This window comes from Gnatocerus cornutus, chromosome 5 (assembly GCF_029298725.1).
Source record: "Gnatocerus cornutus isolate USDA-ARS CGAHR chromosome 5, icGnaCorn1.1, whole genome shotgun sequence".
Taxonomy (NCBI): Eukaryota; Metazoa; Arthropoda; class Insecta; order Coleoptera; family Tenebrionidae; genus Gnatocerus; species Gnatocerus cornutus.
This window is the reverse complement of record NC_142237.1, coordinates 7,101,661-7,122,179: the sequence shown is the minus strand read 5'-3', so window position 1 is coordinate 7,122,179 and position 20,519 is coordinate 7,101,661. Positions and strand designations below refer to the sequence as shown.

Below are 20,519 nucleotides of genomic sequence, written 5' to 3'. Positions count from 1 at the left end.
ATAGCGTATGTTGCCTTACGTATTGAGATAGCGGATGTTGTCAAATTTTCGCGTAGAGCATAAAATGTAGCGCAATTCAAAAAACAGACTCCGTCACGACATTCCCCACGAAGAAACAATTCGAAAACTAGCCAAAACGAAAAATCGTCAAAATTGAGATAGTGGCAGTTGCCATTTAGACGACGAAATGAGATATAGAAATTTATTATTGTTACAAAACGTCAACACAAACTTCAGAACACACTCCTTAAAGTTTTAGTAATTTAAAGCACAAGACAGGTAACATCAATTTTTACCTAAAAATAAAGAATCTACGACGAAAATAAGCGTCGGCCAACCTTAACGATTGATTTGTCACGGATAAGAAGTTAAAAAACTGAAACAGATCCATCATGTGTCATAGCAAGTGACAGTTGACGAATTTTTATTTGGTATGTTCAATTTACAAGCAGTTTGTTTTACACTTTTAGATGAGACAGTAGGGGAGACCGGTGTCTATTGTAACAAAATTTAAATATTTGTTTATAAGAAACTTATTTAACTATTTAAAATTTTGAATTCATTGCAATCAAAAACTGAAAAACTTAACGGACATAATTCTCATGTCTAAACTTCCAATAACTTTTTAGTTACATATAATACCAGGACACTTTTTAGAAGACCACGTCAAGTGTTACACAATCGACACCCAACTGCACTGTTAACTGCATTGCATTGATTAGGATTTTACTACATCGTGACTAGGGCCTTACATCTTCATTTCATTGCTTTTGTGGGGTGTCTTTAAAGAAAAAGCAGACCGAAGTCCTTCAGTTGACAATAACAACACAAGTATTTAATTTAATTAAAAAAAATCAAATAACTAAGTTCTTTGATCAATTCATATCACAATGAGGTTTGATTTGCATTCCAGTTTGGTTAGGCCACCATCTTATGTCTATAATTATTATTATTCTACTTTCTACAAATTTTACCTTGTTACCGTCAAACCAGACTATGTGTTTCAATTGACACCGAATAACTTATACAAACATTATTGGTTTTATTTAATGTGTTTGGCCATAGCCTAAACACAAATCAACAAGAAATCAAAGAAGAGACAATACAAAAAATGATCCTTATCTTGCAATATCTCCCTCTTGGCTATTTTCCCCAGTTAAATGAAATTAATGTAACACTGCTTATTTACTTTTTACACGTTTTTTAGACATTTGGCTCTAACACACATTGTATGTACAGAGCATGCGTGCACAATGCATAGTAATAAGCTAGATAATGTATCTAAACTTTATTTCTGAACAATGTTTAAAATTTCAAAAAAATGCCGTTGTAATAGGCATTGTTACAATTGACACCGGTTTCCCCTACCTAAATGCAGAACTTGAGTTGTATTGTCAGCCAAAAATAATTGGCCATTCAAAGAATTTTGCCTTGATGTTCGACAAAGCAGGAAAAAATAAATTAATACACCGAATTGTTCGACAATCCTTGGGAAAAATATTTTAAAAAAACGTCTATTTGTAGACGTGAATGAACATGTTCATTTGCCTTTTTTGTGATTATTGCTGTTTAACCGACGCCATATTTCTCCCAAGGCAGATAAGGTTGTACCAGAACAAAGTGAATAAATCTCAACTTGGATAGCGACCAGCTTCCCTTTTCTAGTACATCTACAGTCCTTTGTTTAAATTTTAAGTTATATGGAGCTTTTGTTGTAACGTCAGAAATTAAAATAGTGTAGTAGTAAACCCACGCTTTGCTTAAGTGACCTTTGCTCTGTGGCTATAAATCCACATGCTTGAAATAATCTGCAAAATTTGAATAACGAAAGAAAAACTGTTATATAAACGATTTCCTGTCAAACTATCGTGATATATTGAATATAAGAAGTCGAAGAGTCGGTAAAAATTTCGCAATTTCCAGGCAAAAACCGAAGAAGCTAACGAATGAATACCTCTAGTTATTGTCTTGTTGATAGATGAGTAAACATTTCTTTTACTGCCTGTTCAATTACTTACTATAAACATACACACAACCTCGAGCGGTGGAAGACAAACAACGCGATATTAGAACAGTAGCATATTCTTCGTATCAATCGATGCGAGTTATTAATAATTATCAAATAAATATTAGGCACTCGTCGCTCTGTCATTCATTACACAAGGACGTCGCGAAGCCTTAGGTGTCTTTTTCACGGCCAGCTTGCGCCTTAATTATCGTCAATTCATTCATTAACTCCGACAAGAAGCGAGAGGAGGGATTAATACAGACCACTTCATTTCGGTGCACGTACAACATAAAAACGTCCCGGATTAATGATCATGATTTACAAATTATAACATCTGCAACTGACAACGACTGATGATAAATTAGGTAGATTTTTGGCCGACTAGTGAGCCAAAATCGGTTAATAATAGCCGGAGGGTAGGTAGAAAATTTGCCACAAAAACTCGGAAAATAGGTGGCAGGTGCGGGAAACGGCAAAAATCAACACAATGCTACACTTTATGGAGGGATTTAACAAATACAATTTGTCGGTGAAGTATCATTTCACATCGTTTAAGCGTTTTAAATAAACAATAGTGGACAGTAGTAATCTGTCTAAAGTGCATCATTAATTGCAACAGAATTGTTAAGAAAGTAGCAGGTTTAAACGTGTGTTTATAATTATCAATGTTCTGCTTAATTGTAATTGACATGCAAATCTGCTATTTAGTTTGAGTGACTTGTTGGAAGAAAAATCACTTAAAACGAGCTTACGCTAATGCACTGACATTTTCGCTTCCAAGTTGCATTTCCGCAGCATTTCATGTAAGTTTTTATCTTGTTAAATCCGGGTAGCTGCACACATTTAATTCATAATTAATTTGTTTATAATTTGTTACTTGTTGCTTTAATTGTTTTCATAAGATCACATTGAGTTGCGAAAATTAAATTAATGAACATGATTTGTCATTTTGACTGGTAATCATCAGGAACCAGAATACAGGCGTTTTTTAAATATGTGTTGTCATGTAACTATAGCTCAAGGATAACAATAAACGATTTAATTAAACAATAGTTCCCAAACACTACTTTCTGAACACGCAAAGTGCACTCGAACATTGTTTATATCGCGTGATCTTCAATGATACAACAATTGATGTCAAAAATGCCAAAAATTGACCATCTGTTTACGAATGCAAATGTAAACAAATTGACGGAGCCTATGGACATCAAGGGAATCAAAAGCCGTAAAATTAATCTGAAACAACTGTTTATTCAGACGATTTATTTAAATGTCCCGTGTCAGAGTGTTTATGTTTTTTTTTATACGCAGAAATCAGATTTTGGGGTGCATCTTATAAAAGTTTTTGTGTATGTTTTGATTGTTTGTACGGATGTGAAAAATATGTTCAAGGCATTAGGAACACCGATCGAAGCTTTGCTGCTGTAGAAGCTATGTAGTGCCTAAGTTTTTCTAGATTAACAATGTCCGCCTTTTTGTCTGTTTCAATTCAGTTCCACCCTCAAAAAACTCAGGCGTCGTAACCAGAGGCCGTTTCTGTTCCTATGAAAAAAGTTAATTTGTCCGAGAAAAATTTAGTTTATTAATTGTATGGATTCGCTGGTTAAAATTAATTTTTAAATGTTCGGCGGAATTTTAAATCCTTGAGGCAATTTGAATTGTTTGGAACTCCCGCGAATTCTGTAAATATTGTCTTTGATTTCTAAATTTATTCCTTTTTTCCAAAAGTTTTAAATTTTCTGCTTCCGGGTTTTTCAGCTTTTTGTTTTTAAGATTCTTCAGCATACATTTTCTTAGGTATATTTTCTTCTTTAAAGCTTTTACTCTCCTGATTTTACAGTACTCCATATTTTTCAGGATTCAAGTGGTCTAGAAACTTTTGATTTTTTGGGTGATATTTTTTTGAATTAATTCGTTAATTTAAATTTTATACTGCCCACATAACATTGGAATTCAACTTAAATTTGAAATAGTTATTTACAGTCGCGTGTGGTAACTTGCCATGTGTGCAACATTCAAGAGGTCGAAAACGTTTTTTGGGGTCTCATCAATAATTTAAACTTTGTGGACACATTGTATGCAGTCCACGTGCAATATTTGACTAACAATCTGTGATAATTTGAATAAAAGCCAAATTACGACAAAAATACAAACACGTGGGACTAACATAAAATTTGTAATCTTCTTTAAAGTGGACTAATGTTATGTACACATTATTTTGATGCATAGTCCAAAAAGCTCTTGTAGACAAGAAATATTTCTCGATTTATGTGCACTTATTTTAGATTTTGTGTGGTCGTTAAAACGGTTCATTTTCTGCATTATGTACAGAAATATCAAACAATCATTAGATAAATGTACAGTATAAAGAAATGCTTATAAATGCACAGAGCGTGCTTTAATGATTTTCTATGAGCTTTTATTGAGCTTCCTCCCGTCAATTATTATTTTATATCAGGATAATGGCGCTCATAAAAGGAAAAATTATTTCTCATTAAAATGCGTCTGTAAACTCGCGATAATGCGTTTAGGTACCTATGCATTATCTCAATGAATTTGATAACGTTAATTCGCCCTAGAGGAGAATAAAATGAAAATAGTCTAAACCGAATAATACCAGCTGAACAGTGAAACTGAATTCAATAAACATGAAAATTTATAGGGTTATTGTGCGGAACGTATCGCTATATTTATTGTTAATCTCAAATAAAAAAGAACAGATGCGTTCAGGTTTGTGTAACCCAGCCAAAACATAGACAAATTACAGATAATAAGTGCGGTTTATTGACAAGGGACCTGAAGTCAGTTCCCGCGGTCATAAACTTCAGTCTTTGATGTGCAGTTTTTCCGAGGCAAATTATATAGATACATGGGTTATTAATTTTTTATTTACACCATAAAAAACAGAAGCATGATGATGTTATATAATTTTGCCCCACCTTGTGTCGCGTTTATAAATAATTTACAGATCGATCTATTTTTATTCCCATTATATTGTTTGCATTTCTACAATCATTAACACTAACGAAACCTAATAACTGGATCTTTGCCAGTTTGCTGTGTACTTAATATTCGGATATGCGTGGACCATCCGTCAAGAACACGACTGAACCCTTCTAAACATAACTTTATGTAGATAAAGCGACTGTTTACATCGTGCATCCATATACAATACAAACATAGATTTTATAGTTAAGTATATTTGGTACAATATTGACGCAAATGCGGCCCTGAGACTTGGGCTGCGGTCATTTCAAAATTAGAGTGTTGAAGACAAAGAATGAAATTTTCGGTTACTGTAGAAAGGTGGTCTTTTGCTTGAAAAAACATTTAATTAACTATTATCCTTTTTGCTTTGGCACTACATGCGGAGCAGGGAGATGAAATTAAACGTGGGGAAAGTGATGGATGACCTTTTTGAATATTGAATATTTTTTGTCCCGTCTTTCAGAGCCTCGCGAAATTATTCAGTAGCATAAAATTAATTAGGTACGTTAGAATAATAAATTGTAGATTGTTGTTTTTATAGTCTCAAACCGGATTTATTTAAATGAATCGTTTTTTTATTGTCTGCTACAATTTAAGTAATTGTTGTTATCATGTTTTCTACTTTTTGCAAATACATTTGTAATCACTATCCTTGTGTTTTTTTACCTTTTCTGTTTGTATTTTTGTTTTAATTTACGTTGATTAAAATACATATTTTCTCGGTTTAATTGTTTGTGCTTGTGACAGCTGGATAAAAGAATAATTTCCGTAGCTTCATACTAAATATTGATCGGACTTTTCTCCAGTATGGATAAGTAAGGAAGGAGGCTGTTTATTCAAGAGCGATTATGAATAGAATTTGCAAAAATTGTGCACTATATTTTTTTGAGATTATGGAAACAAGTCCAATATTTTTTTTTAATGATTCGACAATTTATAGAAGTTAATGTATGTATGAGTACGTTTAAAATTTTTTCTGTTGAGTTTTAAGAAAAAATTAAATTAATTCAATTAATTTCCTTGCAAAGAATTCTTTATTTGGACCAAAATACTTGTGCACCTCTGAAACACGAAGCAAAGGAATGCATTTATAATCTATAAATTTTTTACGAGGCTAATTAAAATGTGGCAAATTATCTTTCCTAGAGCCGAGTTCCATCGTTATTATTAGTTTGCGTTAATTAGAAATTACGTGGTATGTTTGGTATTGTTATTATAATTATAGTAATAAATGCATAATGACACTATTTTACAAATGTACCACGTCAAAATTTTGAGACATAGCAACACTGCATTATTTACAAATACAGGATGAACCCGAATAAAGTACAAAGATTTTAACCCCAATATCAGACAACGCAGTTTGATATAATAGCCAAATCTGGCGTTACAAAACGTCACCGTTTCCGAGAAAAACCAATTCAATGTCATTGTTAGTCCAGGCCATTGAAAAGTTGGGAATAAAAACGCTAATGAACAAGTGGCAAAAAATGTCTATAACGGAGTTCCCGTCAGTTTAGCAATGATCGTGGGAGAGAAATGTTGGTTTTACAGTGCCAAATTTTTCAAATTTGGAATATTTCTTTTTCGTCAGGGGTTTCTTCAAAAGTGTTGTGATGAACTTAAAGTTTTAAAAAGTGTTTTGTTTACGGGTGAATCTCAATTTACGCGTGATGACATTAAGGATTGTCCAATGGAGGGCATTTGGTCATTTTTCGTAATAACTTCAGGTAACTTTATCATTATTTCATTTTTAATTAAAATTTTAGTTTCGTCCAAAAAGTGAGTCGGAATTTTTTTTATTTACACCATAAAAACAGATTCCACCATACGAATCAATCCAGATAAGGATTGGCCCTTTTGAAGGCTTCATTTATTTCAAACAAATTTTTCGCAATAGGTACCCAATTTTTGAAATGGGACCTGTCTTTAAAATCAGTAATTAAGTGAAAGCTAAACAAATCCGATGGGTTTGCTCAATTCGAATTTCGATTTTTTTTGCAGATGTCTGATATTGTGGTTAAAATATTTGCACTTTATTCGGGGTCACCTGTATACATACAGAGAGAATCTTACGTGGAGAATCAAATTGCTTACAGAAAGAAAAATAAATGAAAATTATTAAAAATATGACTGAAAACATAATAGTTTGTCCATTCGTCACATTTGACATAATTACCCAATAACAGCACAAATGTACTTGAAACTGAATATTTTATTCAATTAATAAATCATATGCTAAATTATCAAAACATTCCAATTATCCTTTGTTCCGATCTAGATAAAGATATAAATGTCGCAACAAGGAATGATTTACTGTTATTATCTCAGGACCAATGCAAAACTGTTCGGCACAGTTTGTTGATACTGACGTACGCCTATGTCACAAAACTAAGACGTGATTGGTGACAAGAAGCGCTGCAGAAAATTCTTCGAGATTTCAATTACTACCACTTCTGTTACAGTTTGGTATCACACTCTGTATGTTACAAGTATTAAATTCCAAAATTCCAAAGTTCCAAAATTTTTACGTGTCAGAAAATGCTCATTACAAATTTAGAATCAGCACTAAAAGATCTACTAGAAACGCAATTTCTCTTCTTTCGCCCAAAACTGCTGTAAACTACTGTAATTATTATCTAGTAATGTGTAATTTAAAGTTAACTGAAATAAAAAAAATCGGTTCTTAAAATCTAATAAATATCTTCCCACGATTTGCGTTTTTTTTTATATTCGAATAAAAACAGCTTATGGCAAACTTTGTAAATTTGGACATATATTTGTTGGTAGCCATGTCTGTTATGTCAAAGCGTCGTTTTGAAAAGTTTTGAAAGTCAGAACTATCAAGCTACGATATGTAAATCAAACTCCAAAAACAGTTTTTACTGGATCGTATTGAATTTTTGGCTTGTTGCATCGGAGGAAACACTCAAACCTGTTTAATAATCGATAATTTATTTATAGAACATGCCATTGGATAAGATTACATTAATTTCATCTCAAATTCAATTCTCTTAATATTACATCGGGGGATTGAATTGTTCACTTTTAAAGAACGAATAAAAAAGGTAAAGTATAATTATGACGAAGGTAGTGTCAAATTGCAGGAATCAAGATTTCACACAGAATATAATTTTTATTGTAAAATCATTATTTATAGCACTTACAAATTTGCAATAATTTCTGTGTGATGACAGGCCATGATTTTTATGTTGAAGGAGTTCCTACCATAAAGAGATTAATTGCAGTACGTTGAAATGGAAGGACATCCCATTCTCGCTTCATGGAAAAATTCAGTCTCATTATTCGAGTAACTCCCGACTAATAAAACTGTACTTTGTAAATTATAGCGCAAATGCTTTTATTACACACCGAAACATAAAAATGATGAACAATGTGCTAAAGTGTACATTAGTTAATCAAATTGAGATTCGTCTCTAAATTTAAAAACGAGGTACGGTCTTTGTTTTATATTATAAACAAATTTGGTTTGTGCTCTAACAGCGTAAAATCCAGTCCAGCGTTTCATAGGATTTAAATGTAGCAAAAATCACGTAACGCATTTGAAACAATGGCGTTTTTACAATTGTAGCTTTCTACATATTTTGCGATTTACTGCAAAATCATTTTGTTTTCAACTATTCTTTTATTCTGACGGCAGCGGAAGAATAAAAGCGGGGTTTACCTGCTATTTCCAAAGCGGTCCAACTCTATAGCATGTTAACTTGACAGCAAATGAATTTTCAAATGTTTATGTTTTCAGAGGAAACTGGCACAGTTATTGTTAGTGCACATGCAATTAATGCTTGAAAAGAAATTCAAGAGTGTTAAACCAGAACTACGGTGTTTCCTATCTAAATGTGAAGGGGGTAGTAAAATAAAATCACTGCTTTCACAATGCAGAAATGCACCAACTTCGTAAGCAACAATCCTTATTCTCCACACAAAATTCAAGAAAATGACGTCATTAAAGATGGTACTGAAATAGGAAAGAAATTAAAATCAATTCAAACCGTGAATTATAAAATGCAAATAACTCTTTATTGGGAAAGTGTTTATATGCCATCAACTGTTTTATATATTGGTGTGGGTTTTAAGGTAGTGTGAAATTTAGCTCGTCGTGGTTTTGTCAATTCCGTGACATAAAAAAGCTCTCAGTCGGAACAGAGTTGTAACATTTATTCGTAGACACCGTGATGAGTTTATTAAAAATAAAAGAAACGTCAATAGTTTGCCAAGACACATGACTAATTTTAGAGTGGGAACTTTTGAATATTAGAGCAATTAACTAGTATATTTTTGAATTATTAATAAAAATTTGAGTTAGATACGACTAGAATATCTGGATCTGTCTTCTGCGCGAGTCCGTTATTTAATTTCATATTCTTTAGATCTATTTTCGACTACGTCGACGTGTCGATGCCTTCTCCTAACGTTGACAACATAGTGATCTTAATGCATCTACATTATTTATAGGTGAAATTCAGGGTTATTCAACAAGCGACGTAACGAGGTAATTATTCCATGTATTTTCTATCGCCTTACATTGAAATTTTATTGTTGGGCGTCGAAGTAGTTTTTACGAGACACTGTTTACAACGTCCCAACGAATTAATCGAGTCGCAAGTTGACATTCCAAGGCCTAAAATGTATAGAAACTCCCGGGCCACAACAATAATTAATCTTCTTCATTAACACAGCACACGTGCTTTGTTAAATTAGTACCTGCGTTACGCAACGAGAAAAATCGTCAAAAAACAAATGTTAAAAATCGCAGCTCCACCTTGAGAAATGGATTAAATCCGCGCCCCCAAAACTTCCCTAATGTGACGTATCATACCCCCAACTAATACAATATTGATGAATGCGGCGCCGGTTTCTAATTCGCGCCGCTTATCGCCCTTGAATAAATCAAAAGACGATCGCGTTGAGCTCTTGTAGTTGATCAACCCTTTCGCGAGAAAAATAAAGCCCGATTTACGAGCTTTTCCGAGATTTAAGCAAATCTCGTCCGTCGCTTAAGCAGAATTTTCTCTCGCGTTTATTAAAGAACGGAATTTCCAGGTAGGTATCAATTAGCGAAAAAAGATGGACGCAAAAAGGAATAAAATGTGGCGGCTAAAATTTAGATAAAGCTGTCTCAACACAATACGTCGCCTAATAATATTGAGTAAGCTTTCACGCGTTGGCACCGACTTCGCAAATGAGAAGTTTCCTGTGCGATGGGTTCCAGGCGGATTTTCTTTTTTCATCCTCGCATTTGTTGTTTATGCACCATCGATTCAATTAGGAAATTCATGAGGCGAGATGGCTCTACGTCTGTCAAAAATTTGCATTTCTGACGAGTTGCGACAAGAATGGAATAATTGACGGAAGATCAATTAAATTCAAAGCCGTTGTAATTAATTGTTTCAGAATTTATGCGGAGGGTGTGAATAAATCAGCGTCAAAGTTTACTCAATAGCAAGTGCAGAGTTTTATTTCTGATATCAAACGGTTTCTTTGGTCGTTTTTTCCTTTGTTTCACGCTTTTTTAAATAATTTATTCGGTGCTTACTGCAGCTTTGCATTTATTTACCTCTTTTATTCCCTGCAGGACCATTGTCTATGTTAATAGAAATTCAAAATACTGGCTGTTTAGATATAAAATCCATTTTATCTGCAATAGAATTTTTTAATTATTTTGAATGAGTTCAATCAGTTTATGTTTTTGAAGTTGGTACTTTACAAAATATATTGAATGCCATAATATTTAATACGTTGAATTATTGTGGCTGTATGATTTTGGTTGGGTGTTTCACATCCTGCATATAATCAAGTGAGAAAAAAATATTGTAAAAAAAACATTATAATATTTTTTTCTCCAACCAATCAAACATTTCTTTATAGTAAAAATTGCAAATAGAAAATGATTTATCGACTTTGTGACATCATTGTCCCGTGAAGTAGCTGTTTTTATCATGTAATTGCAAATGTACAAATTTGTTTAATGTAATTTATAAATTACCTTTCAAGTCTACCTGTGCTATTCATTGTTGTTTATTTGTTGCCATTGTTACAAGTCATGAAAAAATTACAACGCGCCAGAAAAACTTATACTTGACGAGGTCAATGTCGTCAGGTCTGGGAATCGTGGTGGTTAGCAATTGCAAGTCTATCATTATTATTTAACTTCGGTGAACCACAATCATTTTATATCAAAACATCATTTTTTTTGGCAGACCTTATGGTTTATGTAACACGATTTCCCAAAATTCGACCTCGTGTGTTTACGTTTCACCATAAACTTTGTTTGATTAATAATAGTTTATCAGCTGTATCGTCACTTCTAAACCTGTAACGTTCGTAAAAAATTGAAATGTGCGTGCAATTTTGATGTAAGTTGTCTTGTATTTTATGTGGATCGTTTTGAAAATATTCGGGTGTATTTTGTCGTATTTCGTAAAAATGTAAATTGAAGTAGACATAGAGTAGTCTTATTAAATGAAGTTATTATGGCACGGGTAACACTTTTGGTGTTTGGAGGGGCTTGATTAGTCAGTGGCGTCGCCGACAAATCAACTTTTATTGTTATGAATTTTCTTTCAGCGCCCCGGCAGCCTATATTGCCCAAATATTTACACTCCAGCAGTCTGTATAATATAACCAAATATTTATCGCGCGTAAACTTTCCATTTCAAACACTCAAATTCCATCGGCCATTAACGACAGGACAAAATCTACTGATTATTCATGACGAGCTCGGACCGATTAATTTCGTTCTAAGCCGATGAAAAATCCACAAGTCCTCTGGGATTTCACCGTGAAGCTGCAAAAAGGCAACGATTTAATTATGAGGATCGCTATTTATAGGCGTAATTTAATTGTGAAAGAATTTCTAATTCCACGCCATTCATTTGACACTTTAGGAAAATCGGTGCGTCCGTACAGTCCAGTCCCAGAATGATTAAAGGATCGTCACTGGGCCAAATCCGGTGGAATTTCAGACAGATACGCCAAGCGACCTTGCAACATTGTGCACGTTCTTCGGACCAAATCTGAAATAAAATCTGCACGACGCGTTTACGATTTCGCGTTATTACCCCAGAAACGTTATCTGTAACGCTCCGGCACTCGTTCCGGACTTTTTCAGCATGTTGCCCGGAAAAAAGAAAATATTTTTACGGATATGGCGATTGCTGCATTCTTGTATTACCGGGAAGCACGTGCAAAAAATATGAACCACATGTTATGATCCCACCGATGATTCATGGACCCATCACTGATCATTATGGCTAATTATGTATGCTTTGCATGACGAAGGTCCATGGGTCTAAGTGATAACAGAACCTATATAATTGTACCCCCAACAGTATTCAAATTCATTCAGTATTCAGCATTCCATATTCCATATTCAGTAATCAGTAGTTAGTAGTTAGTCGATCACGAAGTTAGTCTGTAGAATTAAAGAATATATATATATACCATCTAAAGTTTGTGTCAATCCTCTTCAAAATTCGACCGGCCCAAAAAGGAGATAAAAAGAACCATCACAAACTGGCGCAGTCGTTAAGGATTTCCAACCGGGAGCAGAAAAACTTGTGAAAAAGGGAAGATACGGTCAACTTTGTTGAAAATCCGCAACCTGATTTCAAGTCTACTGGTCGAAAACGAAAAGGAAGAAACAAACTTCTAGATCCGAGTCATCTTCACGGTAAGTGGAATTATTCTTTTGACCACGAATTTCTAACTTATCTATACGATGGTCGATACACGATCCAACCAAAACCAAAACCAAAATCAAAATCAAAACCAAAATCAAAATCAAAATCAAAATCAAAATCAAAATCCAAATGAAAGTTCTGTCCAAACTTTCAATCTATCTGATATAAGAGCAATCATTTCTGACGACTTTGATGGAAATCGAGAAAAACTCTATGATTTTGTTCAAGATTGTACACAAGCTTGGTCATTATGCAATGATCAACAGAAGCAATTACTACTTCCTTACATTGAATCGAAACTAAAAGGTTCAGCTCGTGCTCAAACAAGAAACAGACGATTCAAAGACTTGCAAGAATTAAATCTCTATTTACTTCAATTATTCGGTGATCGTCGCGATTTATCACAAATTTTAGAAGAACTAAATTTAATTAAACAAAATAAAAATGAGTCAGTTCAAAATTATTTTAATCGTATTGAAAATCTACAAACTATCGCCCTAAACACATCAGCTTTACAGGATGCAATCCAAAATCCAGGTAGAACAGCTATGATAATGGAAATTGCACTTCAACGATTTATTTTACATTCAAATGATGCTATTTCGAATTGTTTACGTAGATCAAAACCGCAAACACTAAATGATGCGTTACGCGAAGCATTATCAGAAGAAAAATATCTCTTAGCCCGAAATCCACATTGCAACGGTAACACTTCTACATTATTTTGTTCCTACTGTAAGAAAAAAGGTCATAAAACTCAAGAATGTCGAAACCCTTCTCGTGATCAATCTAAGTTCCATTATTCAAACTCACAAAGACAAACTAACTCTAATTCTAACTCTAATTCTCATAGTACGACTAACTCTAATCGCCAAAATCAAAATACAAATCAAAACTCAAAATTCTGCAACTATTGCAAACATAAAGGACATATGATTTCAGAATGTCGAAAACGACAATATAATAATAACAAAAATCAATCAAGTTCACACAATTTACCTTCCACATCATCCTCATCAAATTCGGTAAATTTAAACGCCAAAATGTCCGCAATCAGTGTCGCGTTGTTGGACATCCCACATTACTAAAAAGCGATACGCATTCAAGAAATCATAATTTCAAAAAATCAAATCAAATTCATATGCAGAATATCGACAAAGAATTTTTAAATAAACAATCCTCTTATCATATTGATTTATCCAAGTCAAATCTTACATTTGTAAATCTTCCTCATTTCAACAATCAAAAACAAATAATCAATTTCAAATTTCTTGTTGACACTGGTGCAAATGTCTCTCTGATAAAAACCGATAAGTTGAAGACAACATCATTAAATTATAATCCTAACGATACCACCATGATAACTGGTATTGACTCTAATAATGCAATTTTAACTGCAGGCAGTGTTTCCTTAGAACCTCATTTCGAGAATCACGATTTAAAGATCAAATTCCAAATTGTCCAAGGTGATAACGCTATTCCTTACGATGGTATTATCGGTAACGATTTCCTAACCGAACAAGAAGCAGTAATTGATTTGAGTAATTCTGAATTAAAATTAAAATCTTTGCCATTCCCACTAAAACTGTATCCGCATTGTTCCTATTCGATCAACTCTTCCGTACCAACAATTTTAAAACCGCGTTCTGAAACTGTTATTGAAGTCAATATAGTTAACGAAGGAAATTTAAATGTTGGACTCTCACCGGAAATTAAAGTTCACGATGGTGTTTTTTTGGCAAAAGCTATCCTATTTGTAAACAAAGACAAGAAAGCTTTAACAACAATAGTTAACACTACAGACAAATTTGTAAAAATAAATCATATAAATTTACTTCTGGAAGAATTCAGTGAGGACCGCAGTAACATTTTTCTTAACACATCCGAGTCAAATATCACGAATCAAAAACAATACATTAAAACAAGATTGGAAACTCTTGATGCCAATCTTCGACTTGACCACTTAAACGGCGATGAAAAACAATCTGTAATTAGAATTTGTCGCAACTATAACGATATTTTTCAACTACCAGGAGATCATTTAACGCACACAGATGCAATTCGTCATAAAATCATTACAACAAATTCAGAACCAATCAGTTCAAAAATCTATCGCTTTCCAAAAGTACATCAAGTAGAATTATCTAACCAAATTGATAAAATGCTCGATCAAAAGATTATAGAACCCTCAACTTCACCATTCAACGCACCACTATGGATCGTCCCCAAAAAAGTTGATAGCTCTGGTAAACCAAAGTGGCGCATTGTTGTGGATTATCGCAAATTAAATTCAGTTACAGTCGGTGATTCATTTCCAATTCCTAACATCGAAGAAATTTTGGATCAATTAGGTCATTCATGTTATTTTTCAACTCTTGATTTAGCTAATGGGTTTCATCAGATCAAAATGGATGAAAACGATGCCTATAAGACAGCATTCTCGACACACACTGGACATTATCAATTCACTCGTATGCCATTCGGTTTGAAAAATGCTCCATCAACATTCCAAAGAATGATGAATACAGTTTTAACCGGATTACAAGGCTCACAGTGTTTTGTGTACCTTGATGATATTGTCATTTATGCTTCATCAATTGAACAGCACGAACAAAAACTAAAGGCTATATTCAAGAGACTTCGCGAAAATAATTTAAAGCTTCAACCCGACAAATGCGAGTTCATGAAAAAAGAAATAACATATCTAGGACATATTATATCTGCAGAAGGTGTGAAACCTGACCCTATGAAAATTCAAGCTGTTACTAAATTTCCCATTCCGACCAAAGTTCAAAATGTTAAACAATTTCTGGGCCTAGCAGGTTATTATCGGAAATTTATTAAAAATTTCGCAAAAATTGCTAAACCACTCACAAACCTTTTAAAGAAAAATCATCCATTTGAATGGAAAGAAGAACAACAAAAATCATTCGATCAATTGAAACAAATACTAACAACAGAACCCATACTTCAGTATCCAGACTTTGAGAAAACTTTCATCGTAACAACCGATAGTTCAAATTTTGCAATTGGTGCTATTTTATCTCAAGGCGAAATAGGCAAAGACTTAGCTATCTCTTATGCTTCACGCACATTGAATCAATCAGAAATCAACTATTCAACAACTGAAAAAGAACTTCTCGCTATTTTATTTGCTGTCAAGCGATATCGTCCGTACTTATATGGTCAAAAATTCAGAATAATCACAGACCACCGTCCTCTCCAATGGTTATTCAATTGTTCAGATCAATCATCTAGACTTTTAAGATGGAAATTAAAACTCAGTGAATTTGATTATGAAATTGTGTACAAGCCTGGTCGTCTAAACGCAAATGCTGACGCACTGTCACGAAATCCAGTTTTACCCATAACCACTGACGACAGACAGTATTCGAAATTTCTCGAATATCACTACAAAAACGACAAAACAATTGAATTTTCCTCAATAAAAGAAAATATCTTTAACGTAAGTCCTAATGTCTTATTTATAGCCAAAGATCTACATCCAGACAACAAAAATTACGAAACTCTAAATGAAAAATACGATCTAAATGTATTGAATGCAGATAATATTAATCTTCACGATGTTATTGTTTTACAAAACAACAGTTCTAAAACTTACATATTAATCACACATTTAAATCATTTTGATCAACCCACCTACCAAGACATTTACTATTCTCTTATCAACCTCTACGATAAAGCTAATTTAGAAAAGGAAAGGCAACTCTTCATCAAAGATCCTTCCTACTACAATACAAAAATTAAAATGACAAACTTTAACAGCATGCTCTCGTTCATCTTTAGCGATGTAGTCAAAATTACGATAATTCAATCCGAAAAACTAACGCCAACATCTGAAAACGAGAAAATCAAAATTTTAACCGAAAACCACTCAACTTCAATTTCAGGACATACCGGGTTTAGCAAAACTTACAAACGAATAAAAGAACACTACAAGTGGAACGGTATGAAACACGACATCAAAAAATTCATAAAAAATTGCAGAAATTGCCAGATAAACAAAATTAATAGACATCCCACTAAAGCCCCAATGCAAATTACTACGACTTCATCCAGACCATTCGAAAAGCTATTTCTGGATATAGTAGGACCTTTACCAATAACGGAAAACGGAAATAAATTTATTCTCACCTTACAAGATGATTTAACAAAATTTTCTTATGCATACCCATTACCGAACCATGAATCTAAAACAATCGCGGATAAATTTTGTGAATTTATACTAATATTTGGAACACCCGAGAGTATAGTAACCGACAATGGAACCGAATTCACATCAAATTTAATTAAAGAGATCAATAAACTTTTCAAAATAAAACATATTACGACAAGTCCTTACCATCCTCAAAGTAACGGTGCCTTAGAAAGATCACACGCTACTCTTAAAGACTACCTCAAACATTTCGTCAACAAAGAACAGAATAACTGGGATCAATTCATACAAACAGCTATGTTTTCATACAATTGTCAAATTCATTCAACTACACATTTTTCTCCTTACGAATTGTTATTCGGACACAAACCACTACTACCAAATTCAATCACCCGTACACCAGAATTTCGTTACACATACGAAGACTACCATAAACAATTACAACTGAGACTCAACAAATCATTCGAGACCGCTAAATTAAATGCAAATCACTCTAAAGAAACATCTAAAATCCGTTATGACAAAAGAACAAACGACTATAAATTCAAAATCGGTGACTATGCTTACTTAAAAAGCAAATCAACAACTCCAGGAACTTCTCAAAAACTCTCACCACATTATAAAGGACCATTTAAAATAATCAGAGTAAACGCTAACGAAACCGTAGTCCTAAAAATCAAAAATAGAGAACAAACGTACCACAAAAATTTATTAAAACCAACCATTGTTTCAGATGATACGAATCCAAATAATACTACTCCTTGCACTCGCAAAGACATCACCGTCTCTTCCGACGAATAACTTCGAAATAACGCCGATAGAACAAAAGTCAGGACTTTTTTATCAAGATTTAGGCCAAATTCGCATAAGCAACGACCATTTCACTCTTCTCACTTTCAAAAACATTTCGTTTCTCTCTAACAAACTCGCTTATATCCATTTAATTTTTAACAACTCTCAAAATCTATGCGAAACAATCACATCGATCAAATTCCCTTCAGCTTACTGTGTTAACTCAATTCGAATTATGAAAAATCAAATCAAACATTTGCTAGAAAAATCAGATACAATCAGACATCTAGTCGGACACACTCTAACGAATAAATTTAATAGACAACGCCGTGGATTAATTAACGGAGCATCAACAGTTTTAAAATTTCTTTTTGGTACCCCCGATGCAACGGATGCTCAAAGATATGATAATGCTATAAAGTCACTAGCAAACAACGAAAAACAAACAGCGATTCTCATGCAACAACAAATTCGAATCATGTCTTCCACAATCGACAATTATAATAAATCAGTTACTACCCTCAAAGCAAACGAAGAAAACATTAATAATAATTTTAGAAAATTTCAACAATTTTCAAATAATGTCTTAGATCGAGTTACTCAGTTAGAACAACTAGACTCTAGCACAAAACATTTCGATCTCTTAAACAAAATCATAGTAGAACTTAGTAATGAGTACGATTCCCTCATAACGTCAATAATGTTTGCTAAACTAAACATCATATACCCAAAGGTAATCCTCAAGACCTATGGTCAGAACTTTCAACTATAAAAATTAGTACAGATTTTATTTTTCCAGTCACTTTGAATGACTATAGTGATATCTACAAACTATATTCACTGTGTAAACTTAATGCAATTTATAACAACGAATTATTAATCTTTTCTCTCAAAATTCCATTAGTTGATCATAAAAATTATAATCTTTTTAAAGTCATCCCTCTACCTATTCAACATTACAACTCTAACATATATTCCTTTATAACGCCTTCCTATCCATACTTGACTATCAGCATAGATAAAGACGAATTCGCTGGATTGAAAGATCTTTCCAACTGCCAACCACTGGAAGAAAGGATAACACTATGTTCTGATGTTATGACATACGCCACTACCTCAAATCCAAGTTGTGAAGTTACACCTAAAGTAGAACATTCGAATGAAGTACCAACAAATTGTCATCTCAACGTAATTAAAGCACAGTTCGAAGTTTATCACAAAATTGGACCCAACGAATGGTTGTACATTGTTTCGAAGCCAACGAGCCTCACCATCAATTGCAAATTCGATAAACAGGACTCTACGGACAAAACCATAGAAAACGTCGGAATCATTCGATTAAGCACAGGTTGTGTGGGTCGCACTATGTCTTCATCCCTTAAACCAAGTTATAACCAAACCGTCATCGTTCATCACTACATCCCTAATTTCGACATAACGAGAAATGTCAAATACCCAGGGAAAATCAAGGAGTTAAGCAGGATGGAAACCAAACCCGTGATGTTCCGAACCGTCGATTTAGACCAACTCCATGATGCCAAACATCAACTCCAGATGTTTTCTACAGGACCAAATCAACAAACCTATCCTAGGAACTTACGTCGACCACTCCGTGATAATATTTTCGTCGCTCATTTTCGTAATCTTTGGTGCCATGATCACTTTCATCTACAGAAACAAATTGGTGCCGAAGTGTTCAAAACGCAAAAGTGAAGTGTCAAGTTTGCAGAATACCTAAACTGTGCAGCAGACTGTTCCACAAAGTGAATTTTTGATTGAAATACCTCAACAAACTAGTAACGAAACTCATAATGTAAATTTCAGAAGCATTTATTAAGTAGTTCTCCCCTTTTTATATCTCCATGTTATCTTTATTGTTTTTTTTACCTTTTTATATATTTGTATTCACACATATATCAAAAAACTTAGGAGGGAGGAGTGTTATGATCCCACCGATGATTCATGGACCCATCACTGATCATTATGGCTAATTATGTATGCTTTGCATGACGAAGGTCCATGGGTCTAAGTGATAACAGAACCTATATAATTGTACCCCCAACAGTATTCAAATTCATTCAGTATTCAGCATTCCATATTCCATATTCAGTAATCAGTAGTTAGTAGTTAGTCGATCACGAAGTTAGTCTGTAGAATTAAAGAATATATATATATACCATCTAAAGTTTGTGTCAATCCTCTTCAAAATTCGACCGGCCCAAAAAGGAGATAAAAAGAACCATCACACACATGTTAGATTCTCAGATTTTTCGTTTTTTGGTTTTTATGATACATACTTGCTGACATAATAGATTCTGAGTTGGGCTTGTTGTGTGGAAGTTTTACTTTGTGTCGTGTACGGTTGTGATCTCCACTTTTCATCTAAACTTGTTCTGAAGTTTTTAGGGGAAGTGGCACTGAAGTGACACTGCTAATTGTAGTTTATACGTAAATTTTGTACTGATGCAGGTTGAGTTTGCTGCTTCGCTTCTTCCTGAGAAAATCGTGTGATTTTTACAACGAAACAGTGAGACATGTCGAGAAAATTGTTTGTGTTACATCACTTTCGTGCATTTTATATGTATCTAAATTTCCGTGCACTTTACAAGCATTTTCTTTCTTTATGATTGTCAGTTTTCAGCTACTTTAGCAGTTGTTTCTGTTTATTTAGACAGGTGCTGATGATCCAACCATTATTTTTGTTTAATAATTTAATAAGTTTAAACTGAGTAAGGATAAAAAGCTCACATTTTATTCCACTTTTAAAAACGACTTTCTTTTGCCTTAAATTTTTCAGCAACTAGGAAAGTGCATTAAATAACTACGCCCTTACTCTCATTGAAATATGTTG

The 20,519-nt window shown here is 33.6% G+C and overlaps 2 protein-coding genes across 4 annotated transcripts in view; both read left to right on the top strand.

The window, feature by feature from the left end:
- 5-HT2A (5-hydroxytryptamine receptor 2A) overlaps positions 1–20,519 on the top strand; it is a 94,239-nt gene that overhangs the window by 43,370 nt on the left and 30,350 nt on the right. The gene's annotated exons all lie outside the window — the stretch shown is intronic.
- LOC148174026 (uncharacterized) lies at positions 12,372–18,651 on the top strand. Its single transcript, XM_088036139.1, has 2 exons — positions 12,372–12,689; positions 17,610–18,651. Exon 2 carries the CDS (start codon positions 17,610–17,612, stop codon positions 18,438–18,440), a length of 831 nt encoding a protein of 276 aa, XP_087892265.1. The 5' UTR covers positions 12,372–12,689; the 3' UTR covers positions 18,441–18,651.

Bases quoted from the DNA above. Each gene is read 5' to 3' on its own strand.
- LOC148174026 (XM_088036139.1), top strand. From the start codon at position 17,610: ATGATACGAATCCAAATAATACTACTCCTTGCACTCGCAAAGACATCA.